The following is a 24184-nucleotide window of genomic DNA, read 5'->3' as shown; positions in this document are numbered from 1 at the left end:
CTTAAAATGGAGGTTCTGTGAGGAACCAGCCAATCAGAGGAAGGGGTTGCAGAGGCAGAGTGTACTTTCAGAGTGAAGAGGCCATTGTGGCATGGTAGAAGAATGTCCATAAAATTAAGAGCAAAACCTGGAGAGGACAGGGCAGCTAGGTGGCATAGTGGTTAAGCTCTGGCCTTGGAGTCAGGAGGACCTGAGTTCAAATCCAACCTCAGACACCTTACGCTTACTAGCTATGTGACTTTGGGCAAGTCACTTAAACCTGATTGCCTCACCAAAAAAAAAAAAACCTGGAGAGGAATGAATACGTAAAAAACCGGGTATCTTGCCCAAGGTGTTAGGTTCAAATTCCTTAGTGTTGCTGAATCAATGGTGGATATAACCACTAACATCTTTATTGTTGTAATCAGAGAGGAATACTACATTGAGATTCTTGCACATACCCAAGACCCAGCACTCCCCAACAACAAAAGTATCCACTTGAAACTTACTAGTTGTGTGACCCTGGGCAAATCACTTAACCCAGATTGCCTCACCAAGAAAAAAAAAGTATCTGAGTTTCCACTTTTGGTGAGTTATTTTCATTTTGCCAGAGTCCTGAAAAACAAAACTTTTCTTAGCATTCACCCATAGTTCTTCCCGTCGGTGGTGTCAGATTTCCACATCATCTAAGACTTAATCATTTCCTTCTTCTTCCTCTCCAGGGAAGATCACTTTTTATAAACTATCTCTGAAGAGGTCTTTATATTAGTACTGAAAGAGACTGAGGGTTATAGCCTTTTGTGCCTTTTGCTGTTAATTCTGTGGTCAACCTGTTTCCAAATGCTCGCTTTCCATATGGCTAGCAGATTGTATTTGCTTCTGCAAAGAAGATGTTTATCATAGCCTTATAATGCTTGTTCTTGGCTTAACTTTGCTCCCTACGCCCGGTGTTCCAGCTACAGAATCACTTATTGCAACAGCTGACAACTAATTATTTAATTTTTTAGGAGAAATCTATTACATCCTTAGTAGTAAACTTGTTTTTCTGAAAAAGTATCCCTGGTAGCTTTTCCCTTTCTCTTATCACTGAACTTAGCTTAGCTTCCCTCTATCTGGTCCTCAAGTGAGACCAGAAAAATGGGGGTCATCTGTTGAGAGTACTTAGGGCAGAATTAAGGCTCTTTTTCAGTTTCTCATACCTTCTAAGGTCTAGGTGATGGTAGATTCCCAGTTGACTCTAATGGCTGCCAGGAATATTATCTCATTAGAGGAGCATGTATATTGTTAAAGGACTAGGGATTCCAAAATCCCTTTTTTGAGGAGAAGGGTACCATAGGTCTGTTTCTCCAGATTTTACTAATTATTACTCTGACAGCTGCTAGTTTCTACTAGGTAACTAACCTCATTGACTCCTTTTTCTTGTTACTCCTTTCTCTCTTCTCAGGGGCATATAGATTCCACCTTACCTTTTCCTCTGAACTGCTCCCCGAAGATAAGTTTCTTGATCTTTGTTTCCTGGATCTCCTTCAGTTCTTTAATGCTTAACTAGCTAATTAGCATATATAAATGGGAGCATTTGCAGAAAAATCACTAGAGGTTACCATACTTCCCCCCAAAAAATAAACATGCAAGGAGTTGGCTTTTTGTCGCATTGAATGTTTAATTCATTTCTAAAAATGGCTTTTTTCCTCCTAAAACAGATAAGTGTAAAACAGGAAATTACTTTTACTGATGTAGCTGAACAACAAAAGAGAGACAAAAAGCAGATTCGAGAGCCAGTAGACTTGCAGAAAAAGAAGAAACGGAAACAGCGTTCTCCTGCAAAGGTAAGAAACAGCTTAAGGCAAGGGTTTTAACCTACCCATTATAGCTACTGGTCGGTCTTCTAAGTTTTGCCATGTAAATTGCTTTGCAAGGGACTTTCCTCAAGAGAGATGGAATGGAAGCACCTCAGATACAGGTGGGACATCTGAGATTTTTGTCATCTGGTTTAACTGGAAGGGAGAGAGGTTGTTGATCATGTCCATGTACCATTCTTCTTGTCATCTACACTTATGTGTCCAGAAAGAAGTGGCTTTTCTTTTCTCCTCAGCTTTCCCCTCCATTTCTTCTCCTGAGCCGTACCTTGGACCCTAGTTACCCAAATGCTGCAGCCTACCTTCTCATTGTGATTCAAGGAAAGTAGAAAGGTGCCAAGCTATAGTCTTCTTCCATCTCTTTCTTCCTTGTCAGTTTCCATACTCTCTTTCCATCTCCTGTTTGATATCTTTATATCTTTTCCCTCTCCATCTTTTTCTCTCTTCTCCCTTTTCCTTTTATATGTCCTTTTTTAACTGTTCTTCCTTTTGCATCTCCATTTCCTTGTACTTCAACAAATTGGCTAATGACAGCCAGTGCCAGGTCTCTGGTTAATGATTTGTTTCTCCTGTGTTAAATATTTTTCATAACTTCTATAAGAAAGAAGATTATAACATTTCCAGTAATTGAAAACTAATTCTTTATTGTGAACAATTTGGAGACCACTGAATTGTCAACAGCGTATCAATTCCACAAGAACTATTACAGGAAATTGATTTTCATATTTTTCAGCAAATGACATTCCTCTGATTCCCAGAAATTCCTTGTATCATATGTGTGTTTGTGTGTTTATGTGTGCATACATATATATAGATAAAATTTGGTAAATCTTTCCATACTCTGCCTTTCTCCCCATATCTCAACATATTCTTCATATGATGCTCATCTTTTTGGAGGACTAGTTTGCATTTGTGAATCATATTATCAATGAATTTGTGATTCATTTGTGGATCATGAAATTACTTATCTATAGGGTAAAATCATGCTTTGAAGACTAAAAAAATCATAATAATGGTAGCTAACCTTTATATAGTGCTTACTGTAAGTCAGGCACTGTGCTAAATGCTTTACAGTTATCCCATTTGATCTTTACAGCAACTCTGGGAGTTAGTTGCTATTATTATTCCCATTTTATATTTGAGGAAACTGAGGGAAATAGAGAGAGGCTAAATGACTTGCCTAGGGTCACACAGCTGATAAGTGTCTCAGGCCAGATTTTATCTCAGGTCTACGTAGGCCTATCTCAGGCCCAATGTTTTAACCACTGTGCTACCTAGGTATATATTATGTACATAATACATTTATTTATAAAAAATGATCAGTTTCTGAAATAACAATAGCCCCTGAACTTATTGTTGATTTAGGAGGAAGTATGATCTAGATATATGTTTATATGAATAGCAAGATTATTTTCTGGCATTTTAAAAGATCATTAATTTCAACAGACCTCAAATTTCACTGGGTATTTTAGTCAAAAGACTTTTCTTAGGATTTCCATTTTTGTCGGTGCTATCTTTTCCTAAGTTCTATAGAGCAACCCTTGTTTTATTCATTCATTTTTTTTTGTTCGTTCAGCAAACATTTATTAATCAAGTATTTTTTGAGCACCTATTATATGTCAGGCTCTGGGTTAGGTATTGAGGATACAAGTATGAAAAATGAACCGATCTCTACTTGCAATTAGAGACAGTAGTATATAAAATTATGTGACAAAATCAAAACCAAAAAGGAAGTACTTTTTTCTCTTAAGGCACTTGAATTCTCCTGGGGGAAACAATGTTTGCCTTTAAGTCAGGGGTTCTTAACTTTTTTGCTTTGTGAGCTATAGAACATTTTCTTGGAATAATGTTTTTAAATGTGTAAAATAAATAAACCAAGTGTATTGAAATGCAGTTATCAAAATATTTTTCAAAAACACCCCTGGTTAATCTTCACTATAAATAGTAAATGTGAAATATATTCAAAGTAAATACAAACTGATTTCAGGGGGTGAGCACTAGTATTGGAGCCACCTAGATAGGGCAGTGAACAGAGTGCCAGGCTTGGAGTTACGAAGATCTGAGCTTGCATCCTTGCTCATACACTTACTAGCTGTGTGATGTTGGGCAAGTCACATAACCTTTTTTAGCCTCAGTTTCCTCATCTGAAAGATAAGAGATTTGGCCTTGTTACCTTTAAGGGCTTTTCAAGATCTTAATTCATGGTTCTGTGAACTGGGAGGATCATGGAAAGCCTTATGAAGAGGTTGTAGCGCTTGAACTGAGCTCAGAAGGAAGCTGATTGAAGTAGAGTTGAGATGATAGTGAACTTCAGGTATTTGCAGGGGTTGAGGTGGGAAAAACAGACTGTGCAGAGGTATGGAGATAGGAAAGAGGATGTGGTGGATAAAGCACCAATCCTGGAGTCAGGAGGACTTGAGTTCAAATGTGACCTCAGACACATAACACTCACTAGCTGTGTGACTCTGGGCAAGCCACTTAATGCCAGTGGCCTCACAAAAAAATATAGCAAGTTGGCCAGTTTGACTAGAATGTGGGGTGCATAAAGAGGAGTAATGTGTAGTGATGTTGGAAAGATATATTGGATTCAGATTTTGAATGGCTAACAGTGGAAGATTATGTATTACCTTAGAGGCAATTGTAGCTTTTTGAGCAGGGTAGCAACCTAGTATGCCTGTGCTTTAGTCATATCAATTTGGCTGTTGTGTAGAAGATGGATTGGGTAGGAAAGAGACTGGAGCGAGGGATACCAATTAGAATATAGTTGTAATTGTCTGTTTTCTAATGGTTCACATGAAAGATGATGAGACCTAGAACTAGAGTTGCACCCATAAGAGTAGTAGAAGAAAATGGATGGGAGATGTATTATGGAAGTAGGATTGTCAGACTTGGCAACTTATTGGATTTATAGGAGTGAGAGAGAGGAAAGAGTCAGGAATGACTCCAGGGTTGTGGGCATGGGTTATTGGATTGCTTGACTGGAAGGATGTTGGTGTCCTTCATAGAAATAGGGAAATTAAGAAGAGTTTAGGGGGAAAGATGATAAGATCTGTTTTGGACATACTGAGTTTCATATGCCTATAGGACATCCATTTGAAAGTGGCCATTAGGCAGGTGATGATGAAAGACCAACCCAGGAGAAACCCTAGGGTATCATCTGTATAGAGATGATAATTGAACCCATGGGGGCTGATAAGATCACTAAGTGAGAGAGTATAAGTAAAGAAAAGGGTAACTCTTTTAGAAAAATTATATTTTGAACTCTTTGCCAGATTTTATACCTAAGATATTTATAAAATAAATATTTTAAAGATCATATTTTAATAATTTCAAACTCTCAAATTAGTTGAATTTATTTACTTTGGTAGATAATACTTATTGACTATATCATGTTGAACGTTGAACATTTCTTCAAGGATTATTTCTCAAGTTTTTAAGGAGGAAAAATCTGTTTGTGTGCCTTGTATGCACACAGTTGCTAGATTAAAAATTAAGTCTACGCCAGATATGAAATTATGAGAAATTTTTTTAGAGTCATAATTTCAAGGGTTCATTAATGGTCTTTTTCATTTTATTTGATGGAAAAGCAGATTAAAGATAGACTAAGATCACTGCTCGGGTAGAAGAGACAATGGTGAGAAAACAGAACTACTTTTATTTTGCTTTTGTTTTCTCTGCCAAGGAAAATAATCTTTGGATTGGAAAAGGCAAAACAAAAATAACTAATAAGTCATAAAAATCCAGTATAAATAAGCAGATAATAAATGGATACCTAGCTGCCTTTTATGAGTTCAGGTTGCCAGGCTTAGATGAACTACATCCCTGGGTCCTGAAAGTATTTTGGAAAATGTGATTTTGAACTACTTTCAATGATTTTTGAAAGATCATGGGAGTATGAAAGAGTTGTTGAAGAACCAGAGGCAGGCAAATATCTTGATTTTCTAAAAGGGAAAAGAGTGAAATTTATAAACAAAAAGTCAGTGAGTTTGACTTTTATTCCTGGACTTTGAGAACCATTGGTATATACTGTTTTCCTGGCTCTTTTTATCTAGAATATATTCTTAAGGGCATAGCTAATAAACCTTTAGAAAAGGAAGTAATTATCGAAATGAGCTAGTATGGCTTCATCAAGAATTGTCATGTCATCCACTTTATTGATAGGGTAACTAGACGGTTAAATCAGGGGAATGTTGATACATTAAATTTACCTATGATTTTAGCAAAGCATTTGATGTAGTTTTCCATGCTATACTTGTAGATATGATGGAGAGATCGTGGAAGACATAATGATATAGTGACATCCATTCAGAGGTTTTTGAATAGCTAAGGCCAAAAAACAAATTTTCTTGTGTGTGTGTGTGTGTGTGTGTGTGTGTGTGTGTGTGTGTGTGTGTGTGTGTGTGTGTGTGTTTGGTTGGGGAGTGGGGGGAGAATCTACAAGGATCTTATAGAATTTTCCCAGGGAGCTGCGCTTGACCTTGTGCTGGTTAACATTTTCACCAGTGACTTGGATAAAAGTATAGATGGCATAGGTAGTAAATTTGCAGAAACACAGAACTGAGAGGTGTGGCTAACATGTTGAATGATAAAAGTTTTGATTCAAAAAGACCTTGAGCAGCGGCTCTGGATTCAGGAGGACCTGAGTTCAAATTTGGCCTCAGACACATAACACTTACTAGATATGTGACCCTGGGCAAGTCACTTAACCCCCCATTGCCCAACCAAAAAAAAAAAACCACCAAAAACCAAAAAGACCTTGACAAGTTAGAATGTTGGTCCAAATAGAATAACATAAAATAATAGATAAATGTAAAATCTTGTACTTGGGTTAAAACCCCCCCCAACAACTTTGCAAGTACATTTAGATGGGGAAAGTATGACTAAATATGCCATTTGACCTGAAAAAAGATCTAGTTGCTTTAGGATTTATATGCTCATAGATGTAGAAATGAACAGGATCTTAGAGCTCATTTAGTTCAACCTCTTCATTTTATAGATGACAAAATTGAGATCCAGAGAGGTTAAGTAATTTGCCCAGTTATTGTGAAATTTCAATTCAGGTCTTTTGGCTGCAAGGTCTGGTCTCTTTCTACTCTACCACACTTCCTCCCATTTATGAATGGAAACTCAGTGTGAGTCAGCAGTAAAATTATTGCTTAAAAAAGTGAATGTGATCTTAGTCTGCATTAAGAAAGGCATAATACTCAGAGTAAGGGAAGTGATAGTCTAACTATATTCTGCCTTTATTAAACCACATCTGGAGTGTTATGTTCTGGACACTACATTTTAACAAAGTTTTTTGGTTTCCAGAGGAGGGCAACCAAGCATGCCCACATGAAGATCATTTGAAGGAACATTGAAGGAGGTTAAAGAAAAAAAGGATTGGGAGAGACATAACTGTTCAGGTTTTTTGAAGGGTTGCCTTGTGGAAGAAGGATTAGATTTATTCTGCTTAACCCTAAAGGGCCTAACTAGAAACAATGTGTGTGGAAGTTGCAGAATGGAAGACTTAGGCTTGATGTAAGGAAAAATTTCCTAACAGCTGTTCAGAAGAAGAATGGGCTGCTATGTGAAGTCTTCAAGTAAAGGCTGAGTAATAGTTTGCTGGGAACATTGTTTTAGAGGGAATATTTGTTCAGGTATGGGTTAGACTTGCTGACCTGTTAGGTGCCTTCCAACTCTTAGATTCTATGATTTTGGATGAAATTATTTGAATGAATGAATGAATGAATGAATAAGCATTTATTAGGTGGTCACTATGTGCCAAGAACTTGATATACAACGTAAAAGTGACTTGGTGCCTGCCCCTCAAGGATCTTAAGATCTAAAAGGGAGAGATTGCATATATAAGGGAGAAGTGGCCAGAAAAGAGGGTATTTTGGGTTGGATAGTGATTGGAGCCATTGTGGGGGTTGGGGGAAGGGATTGATATACCTTCTTCAGGAGCAGTGCTAGTATTGATTTGATTATGCATCTAAGACTGGAAAGTATTTGTGGTTGGGTGGAAGGTACTTGAGTGGTGGAAATATGGCCGAAGAAGGATGAAGTGAAGAGTGTCTGGGGCTGCCTAGATAGTTAGATTCCCCAGTAGAATGATAGGTAGATAGAGAGTAAGGCACTTACCAATCAGGACAGTCCCAGGGTGGAAGTTCTAGAACTGAAAGGGTCAAGTCTTCAAATATCAGCAGCATAAGAATGAAGAGGAGTACGTGTTTATACATACACATAATAAAAACACATTTATATGATGTAGAATATGAGTTTAAAATCATGCTGACATTTTGTATGTAATTTCCCGAAGTTAAGGGTAGTTTTTAACAGTGATATTCCTTAGCAAAGATTTGTGGTTCTTCATGTTTGATATTCAAGAACTTGAGCACAATTAATGAGTTTGGGTTTCAGAGGAGTTTAAAAGAGTTTTTAATAACTTGATTTTTGAAAAATCACCATCAAGTGAAGAGACAGGATATATTAACCTTGACCTGATGGCCAGGCTTATAACTCAACAATCTTTACTTGGTTTTGGTACTTAGAATAATTTAAAACTCTTGGTGAGTTTAATTTCATTCTGTTTTGAAGGCTCATTATTTTTCCATTTCATTATTATAAAGTCTATATCAGTTATAGACTTGTAATTCTCATGTGTGCAGTTATGCCATAATGGATACTTTGAATCCTTGTGACTTTGTCTTCCTTTTGTATTGGAATTGGGAACCAGTAGGTATAAAGCGTGATTATAAAACTTTTTTTTAAGTCAAGAAACCCAATCAGAATTTATGTATATACACAGAATCATAAGTTAGAGTTGTAAGGAATCTTAGACGTTATGAAGTCAAATCTCCTCATTTTGTAGATGAGAAAACAGGCCCAGAGAAAATAAATGACTTGCCAGAGGTCACACAGGCAGAATGGACAAGTAAGCATTCTAACTGGATTCCTCTCTCCAAGCCCAGTGTTCAAGATGATTATTTTGTTAGTTACCTTTGGAGGTTAGCCATTGGCACGGTATTTTTGGAACTCTTCCTTTATATTTGCTTTTAGAACCTGTAGTATTCTTTTGTTCAATAAGTTTGATTTCTAGAAACAGTAATTTGGATGAGAGTTTGTTGATTAAAGTAGGCATACTCTTTTGTATCCTAAGTTGTGTTACTGTATTTATTGAAATCAATCACCTTGGGTTACTATGAAAGTAATTTCGAAAGTATTTTTAGAAATGGCTATATCATTAGAATAACGATGTAGCTGGCATATGTGGAGATGCTTTGAAAATTTGTAAAATACTATGCAGATTCTTTATCCTTAAATGTTTCTTTTGACTTCATTTTTTCAATCAGTGGCGCTTAACATTTTCTCAGTTTTAGTATTACCTTTAAACTCTTCCCCTGCTTCTTTGGTTTCCAAAGCTTGTTAATTATATGTCTGGAATGGCTTTTTCCCTCGTTGCATCCGTCTGGACTATTGCAGTAGCTTTTTATCTAAGGCTGATCTCAGAAGTCATCAAACTTGGGTTTATCACTGTGTTTTGAGTTTGACCCTAAGTCACTTAACTTTTATGGGCCTCAGTTTCCTCATCTGAACAGTAGACGTATTCATTCTTGTGTTAAATGCATGACAGAGTTATGAAGATATTGCTATGTAAATTGTCAAGCGCAGTAGTATGAAATTATTTTTATTATTAATAACAAATATGATCTCAGGTAATGAGCTCTTCTACATTATCCAGATAAACTGAAACTTAACCTATTAAATGCCAAAATGGTATTTTAACGATTTTGATAGACAGCTTTCTAAAATGTATTGTATTCTTTTTTTGTTTGGTGAGGCAATTGGAGTTAAGTGACTTGCCCAGAGTCACACAGCTAGTGTTAATGTGTCTGAGGCTGGATTTGAACTCAGGTCTTCCCGACTCTAGGGCAAGTGCTCTATTCACTGGGCCACCTAGCTGCCACCCCTTTTTTTCCTTCTTAAACAGAGTATATACCAAATATAATTTAACCATTTCTTGATGTTATAAATTACGAACATTAAGTATATATTGTATCATATACACAGAAGTATCAGTTTTATTTGGTTCTGTACTAAATAGGTATAGATAGTTATGCCTTTGATTTCTTGACAGCTTTATAATTATTCTCCATGAAGTTATTGCTTCTAATCTATTATGGTCTAGGAAAACTAGCTTATTACTAATAAGCTAGTAATCAAGCGTATTAGAATTAAGTATAAAGCAAAAGTATGTAGATATTGTGTGAAGGCCTCCCTTCTTGGTAAAATTCATGAATTTTATGAGCTCTCTTGGCTTTTCTGAGGCTGTTTTATGGTTCCTTCTTGCTTTTGTACTGTGTTCCTGAATAGTTACGGTTGCTGGATAAGTGAGTTATGAACCGGGAGGTATTAATATAGCAACTTTGCTTTCATCAGCCAATTTGATTTCAGTTCTGCTGTGTGATATTGAGTAAGCCATTATTCTTGAGTTTACCTATCTGTAAATTATCTCAAAAGCATCCTTTCTCAAAAGAATTTTATAAATCTTGAGTTAAATTTACAAAATACAAGTTTCTGTATACATAAGTAATATATAAATAAGTTTAGAATTGTAAGGGATCTTACAGTGTTATTGTTATCTTGCCCCAGAATTTCAAAATAATTTGCAAATCTCTCCAATTTTCACAACTCCAATATGAGAGTGTACTGAACACTGTGTTCACTGTTGTTTACCCTGGTATGTCCATTCTTCTCCATGAGAAGTAAGAACTAGAGATATGTCTATTATAGTACTTTAGGTGATTTTAGTACACAGTGGAGTGGTTGTAGGTCACAGTGAACTTTAGGAAGAACAACACATTACAGGTACAGAAACTTTTAGAAAATACTTTCCTACTGCCCATTTCGAAACTTGATTGATGCTTCTTCCCAGGTTCTGTTGTTGTATTATCTTAGAATTTCCCGATGAGAACACTTTCTCAATCAAGATTTGTCAGGCTAATCTTTGTAATGTTTATAGGAGGACAAGGAGAGGAAATATATGAGGAAGTAAAGTGCTGAATAAAAACATGTTAGTGCTTATTTTTCCAGTGCATAATACAACATAGGCATTTAATAAATGTTTGTTGAATTATAAAGAAATGAAGTGTCTGGATAAGTGAAATTTTTCAGATAATGAAGTTAACCCTTTAAACTTAAAGTAGTTTTAATGGATGGAGGAAGCCAACTCCAGTCATCCTGGTCATGTCACAGGACCCAGGTGGCTCTGGAGGAGAAGGTGAGGCTGGTGACTTTGCACAGCCCTTTCTCACTTAAATCCAATTCATGTGCAAGTCATAGCATCAGGTTCTTGGTGTCATGGTCCACTTCCAGAATGAAGGACAAACAACAACAAGAAGTTTTGATGGAAGTCTTTCTAAAATGTATTAATCACTCCCTAACTTAATAAGCAAAGTAGGTAGAATATAATCTATCCTTTTCTTGATACCTGAGAGTCATTATTACATACAGCAATTGCTGTTTTATTCTTAAATTTAGTAATGTCACCAAACTTTTGAGAGTGTTGGATTTAGCTTGTTCTTTGGCTGAATTCCCCATAATTGGTGTATTATGGTTTATAAATTGGTTCTTTCCAGTCTTGGTGGCTATTGAGTTGCTTTAACGCTTAGTTTGCCATTTAGCTAAATATCTTAGACAGTATTGTGCCTTTTTAGTTGGTGTTTTGTTTTTTCCCACCCCGTTGATTCTTACTGGGTTTGTTTAGGTGGTGGTTGTTGCTTCTTCTGTATTCTACCTTGTGAAGCTTGTTCTCACAGTTAGCAGACACTCTTCTTCCTTCTGCAGTTCTTAACCCTATAATCTTTGACCCAATTGGACTCAGAACCTTTTAAATTTATTTTGAAGTACAGTGAGTCTTTTCATTTTTGAATATTCCACAATTTTGAGATTGCCTAAAATCTGCTGGTTAAGAAGGATGTTGCTGTGATAGAATCTTTGTTAAGGAAATTTGATCATTAATGAAATAATCTGAAGCATTTAAGGGAGGGAGGCTAAGGGAGAAGGATAACCCAAGAGTCATTGGGCTACTTAAATTGGTTGAGGAAGTGAAAACCCACCAAAATTAACCAGGTCAATGAAGTCATTATGATGAGGCTTTCTCTGGTTATCTTTGGAATACTCTACCTACAGGTAAGTATTGTTAAGTTTGTTATTGTTTTTAAATGTAAAGAAATAACAAAATCAGATATTTAGTAGCCTTTATTTTCTCTGGAGCATGAGATAAAATTTCTCATAGAAATGGAGCTTAATTTTGTTGTTAAAAATGTAAAATAGGTATTTTAGTTTTTGAGACCTGTCACTGAATTTGCATATATTGGTTTATGGGGGAGCTCATTCAACATTGTGAACTTACAGGTGTTGTTTAAAAATCAGTAAGTAGGATAGACCTTGTTTTGTTTAGTAATGTTGATAAGATGGTAGGGAAGTGTTTGTGCCCCTTTAAGAGTTGAGTTCAAGAGAGAGACTGAACTATTTTGAAGAGGGGTAGATTTCAGTCAGAGGGAATGGATATTTTATTTTATCTTATTTTATTGGCATTAAGCTCTTATTTTTAAATTTTAATAAATGTATTTATTTTTAGTTTTCAACATTCACTTCGATAAGATTTTGAATTCCAGATTTTCTCCCCATCTCTTCCTTCCTCCAACCCCAGGACAGGCTGTAAATTGATAAGGCTCAACATGTACATTCATATTAAACCTATTTTCACATTAGTGATGTTGTAAAGAAGAATTAGAACCAATGGGAGAAACCATGAGAAAGAAGAAACAAGAAAAAAGAGAGAGAGCAAATAATATGCTGCGATCTGCATTCAGACTCCATAGTTCTTTTTCTGGATGTGGGCAGCATTTTCCATCCTGAGTCCCTTGGAGTTGTCTTAGATCCTTGCATTGCTAAAAAGAGATAAGTCTATCAAAGTTAGTCATGGCATGTGGCTGTTATTGTGTACAATGTTCTCCTGGTTCTACTCACTTCACTCAGCATCAATTCATGTAAGTCTTTCCAGGTTTTTCTGAAGTCTACCTGCTCATCATTTTTTATCGCCTAATAGTATTCCATTACATTCGTATACTATAACTTGTTCAGCTATTCCCCAATTGATAGACTCATTGTACTCCAAAATAAATTTTCCCATCCCTTCAATTTCCAATTCTTTATCACCACAAAAAGAGCTGCTATAAATATTTTTGTACATATGGGTCCTTTTCCTATTTGTATGATCTCTTTGGGATACAGACCTAGAAGTGGTATTGCAGGGTCAGAGGGTATGCACAGTTTTATATCCCTTTGTGCATAGTTCCAAATTGCTCTCCAGAATTGTTGGATCAGTTCACAACTCCACCAACAGTGAATTGGTATTTTAACAGTGAGAGAATAAAGATCTCTGACTTAGTCTTAGGATAAAGTGAATTTTTAAAATTTAAAATGCTGAAGAGAAAAAACATGTCTAAAATATTTGTCATAAAGAAACTGGCAAGAGTGCAGTAGTAAATCTCTAAAGCACAGGTTTTCAAACAGGAGATCAAAAGGTATTAGTAAATCTCATAGCCTTACTACTGTAAAGAGCTGGTTGCCTCTGCCAAATTAATTTCTTGTCTTTGGTTTACCACCACTTTCAGCAGGAAGGAATTGAAACCTACATTGACACACTTTGCTTGATCCACCAAGGTACCTTAATGATGGTACCCAACACCTCTCAAATGGACATATACCCAGTGCCTTAAAGTTTACTGTGAACAGTAAAGAGAGAGTAATACTTGATATGGATATTGGTGCATCATATTGTATGTTGGGAAGCTTTAAATAGTACAGTATAGTTCTGAGAAAGGATTACAGAGTCCAGGGCAGGGGTGGGGAACCTGTGACCTCGAGGCCTCTAGGTCTTGGTGGCAGCCTTTTGACTGAGTATGTTTTACAGAACAAATCCCCTTAAAGGAAATTTGGGTTTAGTCAAAGGGCCTCACTTGAGGATCTAAAGGGCCACATGTGGTTTCCTACCCCCGAACTAGGGGAAATAAGGAGAGGTAACAAAATGCAAATAACTCAATTGATGAATTTTAGACTATAATCTTCCTTCACTATTTTAGACAGCTCCCTTTTTTTTCCCACCAGAATAAAACTTTCCAAAGATATTCATCCAAAGTAGTACCTTTGTTCTTCTTTGAATAGGAGGAAAGATTGAATTGAAAACATGGAAGTAGAAAACAAGTAGGAATCCTTTTTATATGTTGTCAGATTTACAAGTACACTAGTTTCTCTGCTTTTCTAATAGTCTCGTGGAAAAGAGGACAGTTTAATCATTTTATATTAAATAGTAGATCTGTAATAAAAATACTTGTTGCCACCAGTGGAAGAAAACAATGACATAGAACCCCTCTGGATTCTTCATAAAAGAGCTTTTGGAGGCAAGACTGCATCCATTTCACAGGATTTAGTTCCTACAAAGAGCTAGATTTTCTTGGCTGTTGCTGTGCCACAGAAGCTACCAAGCTACTTTTTTTTGACACTTAGTAACTGGTGTACTACTTTTAGTTGTAATTTTCAATGGATATTTTAATTTATTAATATTATAACTATTTTTTGCTAAAATGATTTGGATCAGTGTTTTAAAAAATATATTAGTCATCTACTCTTGGTTTTCATTTTGGCATACTGTTAAGTTGCATATGATTGTGTGGATATTATAGTAATATTACATAGTACCATGTGACTTTGCAGTGGTCAAAAAAATTTGAAGCTGACTAGCTACAGATAAAACTGCATTCTTACTTCAGGAAATATGACATCCACTACTGTTCTTCTGCCAAACACTTCCCCCCATACTTTGGTGATTAGTCTTTGAAGCATTGTGGGTCAATTTAGCAGTTTCCTTGGGGCCCTGCTGCCCTGTTTGATTTGCGTGGTTATTTGTCAGATCATTAGCATTAAATCATTAGACTGAACTTTCCATATGCCTTATGATAAGGTAAATTTTTAAAATTTAAAATTCTCTTATCCTGCCTTTCCCATTCCTTCTTCCATGTTTGTATGAGGAAGTCGTGGCTTTGTTTTCTGAAGATCTCAACTTGTCGCCTCTGTTTTCCACGACCTTCCCTCCATGTGACTTTTTCTGATCTTAATATCTTCTCATTCATCCTGCTGTCTAGTTTTTTCTTGCTGTTGTTTTTAACTTCTTGCCTTTCTATTATTTTATTCAAGTCTGCTTTTTAAAATGTAGTTTGTTGTACAGATTTTTTATTAACTTACATCTGTTTAGAGGCATTCACTTTATAGGCATTAAACCATTGTTTCTCCCGAGAACCTGCTTTTATAGCAGTAACTCCCCTGGAGTCCAGAGCAGTCTGAATCCTAAGATACTTGGAGATACCATGCTGATCTCTCTGTGTCCTTTCTTCCGACTGCCTGAAATATCTTAGGAATTCTGGTAGCAACAACTCAACAAGCCTGAGATAGCCCTAGGAGTCCTGTATTAGACTAGATTCCAGATCCAGCCTCAGAATGACCTGAAAAGAAAACACAGATAGGAGGCTTCAGTGCACTTAGTCTCATTTAGTTTCTCAATGATGCTACACACTGCTGCCAGATTAATCTTTAAAAAGCTACTTTCATGTCACCCTTTGGCTCAAAATCCTTTAGTTGCTTTTCCTTGTCTTTGGGATTAAGCCCCAATTCCTTAGCTTGGCATTCAGAACTCTCCGTAAGTGGTCCCATTCCCTTTTCCAATGATATTTTCCATTCCTTCCTAACCCAAATTCAGTCATTTTTACTTTTGTTCACTTTGCCTCAAACATGCTCTGCACATTCCTGCCTCCAACCCTTTTCTGTCACTATTTCTCTACCTATAATGCCCTCTCTTGCGTCTCTGCCTCTTAAAACCTTCCTGTCCCTTAAGGCCTCACTTAAAACCTGCTTTTCCCACGAAGCCTTCTTTGACCGTTGTATCCGACAATGATCATTCTTTCTAAACATCTGTATTCAGTGTATATTGTGTGTACCACTCATTTGGTACATGTGCTGCCTTGAGCAAAACCACTGATAAATATTTTGCTTTTCATATCTGTATGTCATGTGTCCTTATTAAGGTTATAAAATGATGAGAGGGGGTAATGTTCTTATTTTATATCCATAACAGAGTTGCTGTATATAGTGTTAAATAATACAGTGTTGAATAAATGAATGAATTGGATCAAGAATCGTATAAAACTGTAGCCTTTGATAGGAGCAAATCCTTAGACATCTCAGTGTAGAACCTCAGATTTCTACTCATTCAAGGTATATAACATAACTTCCTTTTAATTTTTAGGTGGGAAATAGAGAAAGTAATGTTGATAATTAACTGAGTAAAAGAGCTTTTATTTGTCAGTATTGCCAATACACAGGAATGTTAGACTCTGCTGTGTTTTTTTTAGAGAAGTTGTGACTCTTGGTTTTATATTCCAAGTTTGAAGCACAGTACTTGTCCAAGATACAAGATTTTTGGTTTGAGTGGACATGAGAATTTGAAAGGGAAAACACAGTAACACTGTTAAACTGGCTAAGAGTACCCAAGACTCCATCACCCAAAATGCACGTGAGCTTGAGGGCCGTGTTAAGCTTGCTTGTCCTCATTTATTGATCTAGTCAGGTTTTTATTCCCCTTCTGAATTTTAGAGCATCTTTACACTTGAAAATATTTCTAGTTGTTCAGTCAAGTTAAGGAAAGATGTTTTCTTTCACATTCTCTGATGATCATTGTTTTGCACTGAAATAGGTAACATGGCATGATTTTTTTAGATTAATATTTGCTTGTGCATATTTTAAGAACTTTTCCTTTTTTTTTTTAAATAGATCCTTACAATAAATGAGGATGGATCACTTGGTTTGAAAACCCCTAAATCTCATGTTTGTGAGCACTGCAATGCTGCCTTTAGAACGAACTATCATTTACAGAGACATGTCTTCATTCATACAGGTATTTCTGTCTTGCAATGGGCTCGTGATTATTTTTTTCATCAACACTGATAACGATATGTTCTTAGAAAATATTTCTAGTTCTTTTTAAATGCAGTTTCTAAGAACTTACTAACTTGATATCTAAACTTGAATATTTTGTGTACCAAAGTGTCAGAAGTATTTAAATATACTAGTATCAGTCAGGGATGGGAGGGTGGAGAAGCAGGCAGGGGAAAGAAACCATTTAGTGTAGATATGTAAAATGACAGAAATAATGTTTTGTGCATTTTTCCCCCTTTATGAGAAATGAATGGGAAATTTATAGCTCAGTTGCTATAATTAGCCTCCAGTTATAACATGTGTTCTTGATACTTAGCCTGATGTCTTTTTGCTTAGATAAGTAAATAAAAATGCTTGTTCTCTCCCAAATCTAAATTCAGTTTTATGCTAGCCCTTCTTTCTTCTTTGAGGAAATTAGATCCATTTTTATCACATTTCCATTTTGGTATGAATGTGAATTCTGAGGAAAAATGAGAGGAAAAATGAAAATCCTGTGTAGTTAATGAAAAGTGGCTAGGATTTGTGAGAGAATGAGTTGTAATTTACTCAAGTTTAGGTTTCTAAAGTACACTTTTCCTGTAAACTGTTATTTTCAGTACTAATTTATGGATGTGAAATTATTTTAAGGTGAAAAACCATTTCAGTGTAGTCAATGTGACATGCGTTTCATACAGAAGTACCTTCTACAGAGACATGAGAAGATTCATACTGGTGAGTGGCACCCTCATTAGAGGCATTTAAAAACTGATATACTAAATTACAGAAGGTTTTATAGCAAGTATTAACACTAATATAATATAACCTGTTCTTATATGTCTTATCATTGTTAAGCAAAAAAAGGGAAAACTGTGGTTTTGCCCTCTTTTTTTCCTTAAATAAGTAAATTTTGACTTCTCAGTCTTCACTCATGTGATAGTCCAATAAATTATTTTGGAATAAGAAGCCATAAGAACTAATATACGTGTATAAGAGTGTGTGTGTGTGTGTGTGTGTGTGTGTGTGTGTGTGTGTGTTGACCAAAGGAGCATGTCAGAATATTAGATCCTTTAAAAAGTCATGAAAGCTTTTTCACTTTCATTTTCAAAGAATTTCAGGTATGTAAGATTTTCATTGATGATTATTAGAAACATAAAAATTAGAGGTGGAAAAGGGACTGTCAAGGTCATTTCATCCAATTTTGCTTTGCAGATTAGAACCCAGTGTCCAGAGAGGTTAGTCACACTACTAGTTTGTAAAGGGCAGAGTTTAAATAAAAATCCAGACCTCCTCATTCTGGTGCTCTTGTCCTTTGTCTTCTCTCCTCAGTTAGCCTGATGGGAATTCAAAAGGCCAAAGCCTCAATGTATTATAATATGAATGTTTTACACCACTCTGTGACTGTACTTTGATTTAGTAATAGAATGTTCCAGAAAAATTAGGTGTGAATCACTTAATATGAATTGAATTCTGTTTTCTTTCCTCCCTATGGAGCTTTATGCTTTTTAGTCAATTAGTTAATCATCTATAAACAAACATTTGGGAAGCCTAGGAAAGGTCATCGTTTAACACAGGGTTTCTTAACCTTTTTTGTGTGTGTGTATGTCATGGACTCTTTGGCAGTCTGGTGAAGCCTATAGATAACTTCTCACAGTAATATTTTTAAATAAATAAAATACTTGGGATTACAAAAGAAAACAATTATGTTGAAATACAAGGTATTTTTTTTTAAAGTTCATATGTTCCAGGTTAAAAAAAAAAGCAGCCTTTGTTTAAAGGAACCCTGTCATAAATCCTTTGTGTGTGTGTGTGTGTGTGTGTGTGTGTGTGTGTGTGGCGCAGTTGGGGTTAAATGACTTGCCCAGGATCGCACAGCTAGTAAGTGTGAAGTGCCTAAGGCCAGATTTGTGGGGGTTTTTTGGGGGGGGCAATTGGGGTTAAGTAACTTGCCCAGGGTCACACAGCTAGTAAGTGTCAAATGTTTGGTCTGAGGTCGGATTTGAACTCAGGTCCTCCTGACTCTATCCACTGTGCCACCTAGCTGTCCCCCACCCCCCAAAATCCTTTATATGTGAATGGCCACCTCCAAAATGTATTTGGTTTATACATTTGGATTTTAATTTTTAAGATTTTCATATTTTCAGGGAACATACAAAGTTTAAAAATAAACATTTAAAACAAATGGTTTTATTTTGTGGATATTTATGTTTATGCTTTTATTTATAAAACCAAGTTTTGTAAATTGTTCTATCATTTTGTTGCATGACTTTTTGATACCTCTATGAGCATGGTAAGATATAGAGAACTATTTTAGATTTGATGCCAAACTGTTGTCCATTATCATCATTAAAAGAAAATAGGAAAACAGTTGATGAATGACCACTCTTGTTTGGTTGTAGCATTTAAATCGACCTCGTTAGAAATGTGTGTGCAAATCTTGGAAAATTAGTTGAGGAGTGGAGTCATACGTGTGTGTGTGTGTGTACACACGTGTGCATGCGCATGCTATGCAAACAAAAACATGCAGATATCCTGTTATTCGTTAGGCTTCTCAAATTGTATTGCCAGCAGGCCCAGTTGAAGAGGATAGTCTCATAAAAGCATCTTCTTTTCATTTTTCTTTAGCTTCTTTGTCTTTGAAACAAAGAAATGTGAATGTAGCTGCTTTGCTTGGACTTGAACTCCAAGGACAGAGATTGTTTTAACCATATCACTTTATTTAATAAGATTGTTTTGCACATCACTTAGTCTGCAATTCTGAATTTTACCAGCGTAGTACTGTGAAGAACTGAATGTTCCATTTATCTTTGGTTTTTTGTTTTGTTTTTTTTTTTGGGTGGGGTGGTGAGGCAATCAGGGTTAAGTGACTTGCCCAGGGTCACACAGCTAGTAAGTGTCAGGTGCCTAAGGCCAGATTTGAAATCAGGTCCTCCTGACTCCAAGGCCTGAGCTCTATCCACTTCACCACCTGACTGCCCCATCCTTGTTTTTTAAAATACTTTTGAATATGAACACTTTGTTAAAATATTAATAGGGGAAAAGGACACTGTTTTTCCCAGTGGAAAAAAATCTTAAAATTCATACTGGGTTTTGTTTTTGGCTAGGCAATGGGTTAAATGACTTTCCCAGGGTTGCATAGCTAGTAAATGTGAAATATCTTAGGCTGGATTTGAACTTAGATCCTGCTCACTCCAAGGGTGGTGCTCTATCCACTGTGCCACCTAGCTGTCCCCTTCCTACTGGGTTTTGGAAATGTCTTTTATCTCCGTTTTTAATTTTTTTCTTCTTTAACTTCTTTTTTTGATTCTTACCATAGATAGCTTCAGAGCTTTCCGAATTGGAGACAAATATTTGCTTTGTGTTGGGGATCTTCAAAATAGACTAGTTTCTCAAACACTTAAATTTTACTTTGATTGTGTGTGAAATAAATATTTACTTTTTGGGAGATCACAAGTTGAGCTATGATCAAGACCTCCCAGGACTAATTTGCATGTTCTCTGTAGAACTATACCAGTCTCATTTTGTGGACTTCTTTTCTTTGGGACTTAGTAACATGGGGATAGGAAAGAGGAAGAAGGTAAAATAATTTTCTTATAATCAGAAGAATCTGAGAACCTAGTTTATAATAGATTTGGACAAAGAAGATGATGAAAGGTGCAGAAGGGCACCAGCATGATTTGATTTTACCATAGTCCTTTAAGAAGATGATTTCTTTCAGAATAATGCTTTTACCTTTGCATGAATTTTTCCCCATACAAAGGAAACTGATATTACTGGGGATGTAGTTTATCACTTTGCCCTACTTCATTTATATACAAATAACATAACAAATCTTGATTAGTGACACCAAGGAGGTTGTGATTATAATCCCATTGGTAGATTTTTTGAAAGAATCTTGTTAAATTGATAATTTTTCTGCTCTGCTCTTTGTTGTTTGTCGATTCAGTGCTTTGTCTATCTCTGTGCATGAATATGTCTTTTGATTGTTATTGTATAATGACTTTAGTGATATGTATATTTACTGAAATTTCTGTGGTAGTGGAGCTGACACCAAAAATTCATGCATGTTAGCTGCTGGTTGCCTTTAAAGCAGATAGATAATAAGTCACCTGCTAACTGCCCCCACTTTGAAAATATAAAATGTGAATGGCATCAATGTAGAAAGAAAAAAACCAAATATATCTCAGAGGTCTTCAGTAAATATTTTTTTTCCTCCACAGCCTTACCTTTAGCTGCAAATACACTGTCTCCCTGTCTTGACGTGAACCTCCCCCCTGTATTCCACCTCTCCCTCTCCCCACCTGCCCTTCACCCAGTGTTAATGCCAAAATATTCAAGATCATTCATACATAGATATAGTTCATTTCTTGCCAATTGCTTACAGCTCTGAAAGGGATTTAGAAAACATTGTTTGCTCTTTAGGCCAAAACTGACTTTGTTTAATTCAATACTCAAAGCAGATTTGAGTTGCAGCTTTTGTAGCATAGCCTAGAAATAGGCACCTCCTCTTCCTTAACTTGGGGCTGGCTTAACAGGGAGGCTGAGTAGGTACCTTCTTGTACAGTATAATTTGTCATTGGATCATAGCTCTAGAGGTAGAAGTGCCCTCAAAGGCCATCTAGTATAGAGCTCCATATTTCGGAAGTTAGAGTAACATTCCATTGGTTTAAAGCACCATCTGCTACAATGTAACTACTTAGAAAGTCACAATATTGTGAAGCTTTTATCTTTCCACTTTGTTTTGGAATTTCATTGCCTTTCTTGAGGATAGACTTTTTTTGGGGGGGTTGGGCAGTGGGGGTTAAGTGACTTGCTCAGGGTCACACAGCTAGTAAGTGTTATGTGTCTGAGACCACATTTGAACTTGGGTCCTTCTGAATCCAGGGCCGGTGCTCTATACATTGCACCACCCCAAGGATAGTCTTTTGAGAAGTAGAAGAGAGGCATCTCACCTTTGGTATTGAAGGAGGACAATGAGGAGCCTTGAATTACTGAAGGCAAACTTTGCCTGCTTCATAATTTTGCTTAGATACAGCTGTGTAGCTTTATTGCTCAGGCACATCCCAAGGTTAAACATTGACCTTAACTAGTAAACATTTACTTTATGATCAGGTGTTTAACTATAAGCCTTCCCCTGTGCAGGCATTTTCAAAATGCCAAGTAAATTAATAAGGATGACATTAATTTAGAGTCTTCAAAAGGTTTCACCCTGTTCTACTCATCATGTCATTTTACTACATCCAAAGAAGCCTCCGGTCTCTTTACTATTAGAAGTCAAAGTAATCTACTTTGAGGTGAAAATAAATATTCTTTAATTTTTTCTAAGCTTATTTAACCTATATCCTATATTCTTCTTTAATTTTTTTCTAAGCTTATTTAACTACCAGATAGTAGGCCATAGAGTAAGTTATCCTTGTGGCCTTTATATTTTTTAATGGAGCCTCCCCCCCTACCCCCAAGTTATAATTTACTTTTCTGTTTTTGTCATTTGTTGCATTTTTATAGTGTAATGATTTTTATTCAAGCATATTAGTAAGCAAGGGAAGGTTTCTAAAATTATCTCCCCCTTTCCCCATTGAAAAAATATATTAGAAGTTCATATGACCTATACTTGGGAATGTTCAATAGATTTCTTTAGAAACTCAGCTTTTTTTCAGGTTTCTGGCTCATACTCATCAAAAACTTTAGGGGTACTGGTAAATATCTATTCTAGGTTTTTCCTAGTTCTCATTATAGCCTGAATTTCATTCACAACTCTGAAAAACAGTTGAATAATAACTTAAAAAAAACAACCTTAGTTGGACTATTGACTTGGATCTGCACTTTGGCTTTTCTTCAAGTACAGAAATTCCAATTTTCTGCTCACTTTTTAAAGTGCCAGTTGCTGATTGCCTCTTCACCTTCCAACAAAGGATTTTATAGAAAAAGACAATATAAGCCTATTTTCTCTTAGATTAAATTTATAAGTCTCAAGGAACTGAATAATTTTTTGTATACTTAAGAATCATCAGAATTCTAAGCTACTGGTGAAGACAGATAGGATTGTCATGGATATAAGTCTTAATAATTTGTGCTAAAGAAAACTTAAATAGAGACATACCTTTGATTTATCTTAGAAATTGTGTTGATTTCATTCTCTACCTGTATGAAACATTCACTCACCAAACTTTTTCTTTAAAAGCTGTTGACAGTGAACAGTAGACACAGTCAAGCATTGAACTTACAGTAAACCTATGCCACTTAAAATCTCCCTATTAAACAAAAAGATAAAGAAAAAGATCAGTGTGGCATATATTTTAACTTTATGATATGCATTTGTAATTCAGCTCTTTTGGTGGAGAAAAATCAGTAATTTAATTCGGATATATATTTTTGAAATTTTGTAGAAGCCTTTGACTTTATACCAGAGTCATTTCCTTATATATTCTTCCTCCTTCATCCCTTGGAATAAAGAAAAAGAGTTAAGCAATACTAATTGCCATTATATCTTCATGTGACAGCATATATCACCTTCTGAACCCATCATCCCCCTAGTGAGAGAAAGGGTCATAGAATCTTAGAAATAATATCATAGATCTAGAAGGGACCTTAGATCAAGAAGATGCCATCTAGTCCTGTCCCTTTTATTTTGCAACTGATGGACTTGAGATCCAGAGAGTAAAGTGACTTACTCGAGATTACACAGATAGTAAGCATCAGGGGGAAGGTGCAAACCCATTATTCGCTGATTGTGGAACCAATGTTTTTTCCACTGGACCAGGCTCTGTCTGCAGATTTGTTTTATCAGCTCTCTTTCAGACCAAGATTGATAAGTCATAATTAACCTGTGATATTACCACTTATGTCTACTTAATAAGAATAGCTCATATTTATATAGTTCATTAAACACACATCTCACAACAAACTTGTAAGGAAGGAGGTAAAAGTGTTATCTCCATTTTTTAAATAAAGAAACTGACTTGTCACAGAGCTTAATGAAGAAGAAAAGAACCAGGTTGTTTAGAAATCTATCTAGCTTTCTATTTAGAATATTCTAAAGGTGATAATTAATATTAATATAGTGCTTTATGGGATTGTAAAGTGTTTTGTATGTATTGTCTCCTGTGATCTTTACAAACTGTGAGGTAGATTTTGAGCAGTTCTGGTATCCCCATTTTATAGATGAAGATACTGAGGCACCAAGAATTTAAATAACTTTCATAAGGTTACATAATAAGTGATAGCATTGGGATGCAAACTGAGGTCTTCTAACTCTGCTACTTTTTTTTCCCTCTTACTTAAAATACTTAAATGGCTATATGACCTCATTTTTGTGAGGTCTTCTCTAAAAGGACATA

The 24184-nt window shown here is 35.9% G+C and overlaps 1 protein-coding gene across 2 annotated transcripts in view; it reads left to right on the top strand.

The window, feature by feature from the left end:
• The window catches only part of ZNF148 (zinc finger protein 148), a 134048-nt gene that overhangs the window by 62418 nt on the left and 47446 nt on the right, over positions 1-24184 (top strand). For both annotated transcript variants that reach the window (XM_020986006.2, XM_020986005.2), the window contains 3 exons: positions 1680-1805; positions 16707-16830; positions 17499-17582. In XM_020986006.2, the coding sequence (XP_020841665.1) occupies positions 1680-1805; positions 16707-16830; positions 17499-17582 (334 nt within the window). The remainder of the gene's footprint in view (positions 1-1679; positions 1806-16706; positions 16831-17498; positions 17583-24184) is intronic.

Source organism: Phascolarctos cinereus, unplaced genomic scaffold (genome assembly GCF_003287225.1).
Source record: "Phascolarctos cinereus isolate Bilbo 61053 unplaced genomic scaffold, phaCin_HiC Scaffold_726;HRSCAF=1367, whole genome shotgun sequence".
Classification (NCBI taxonomy): Eukaryota; Metazoa; Chordata; class Mammalia; order Diprotodontia; family Phascolarctidae; genus Phascolarctos; species Phascolarctos cinereus.
Note: the sequence above shows the minus strand (reverse complement) of the source record. Positions and strands in the feature narration are given on the sequence as shown.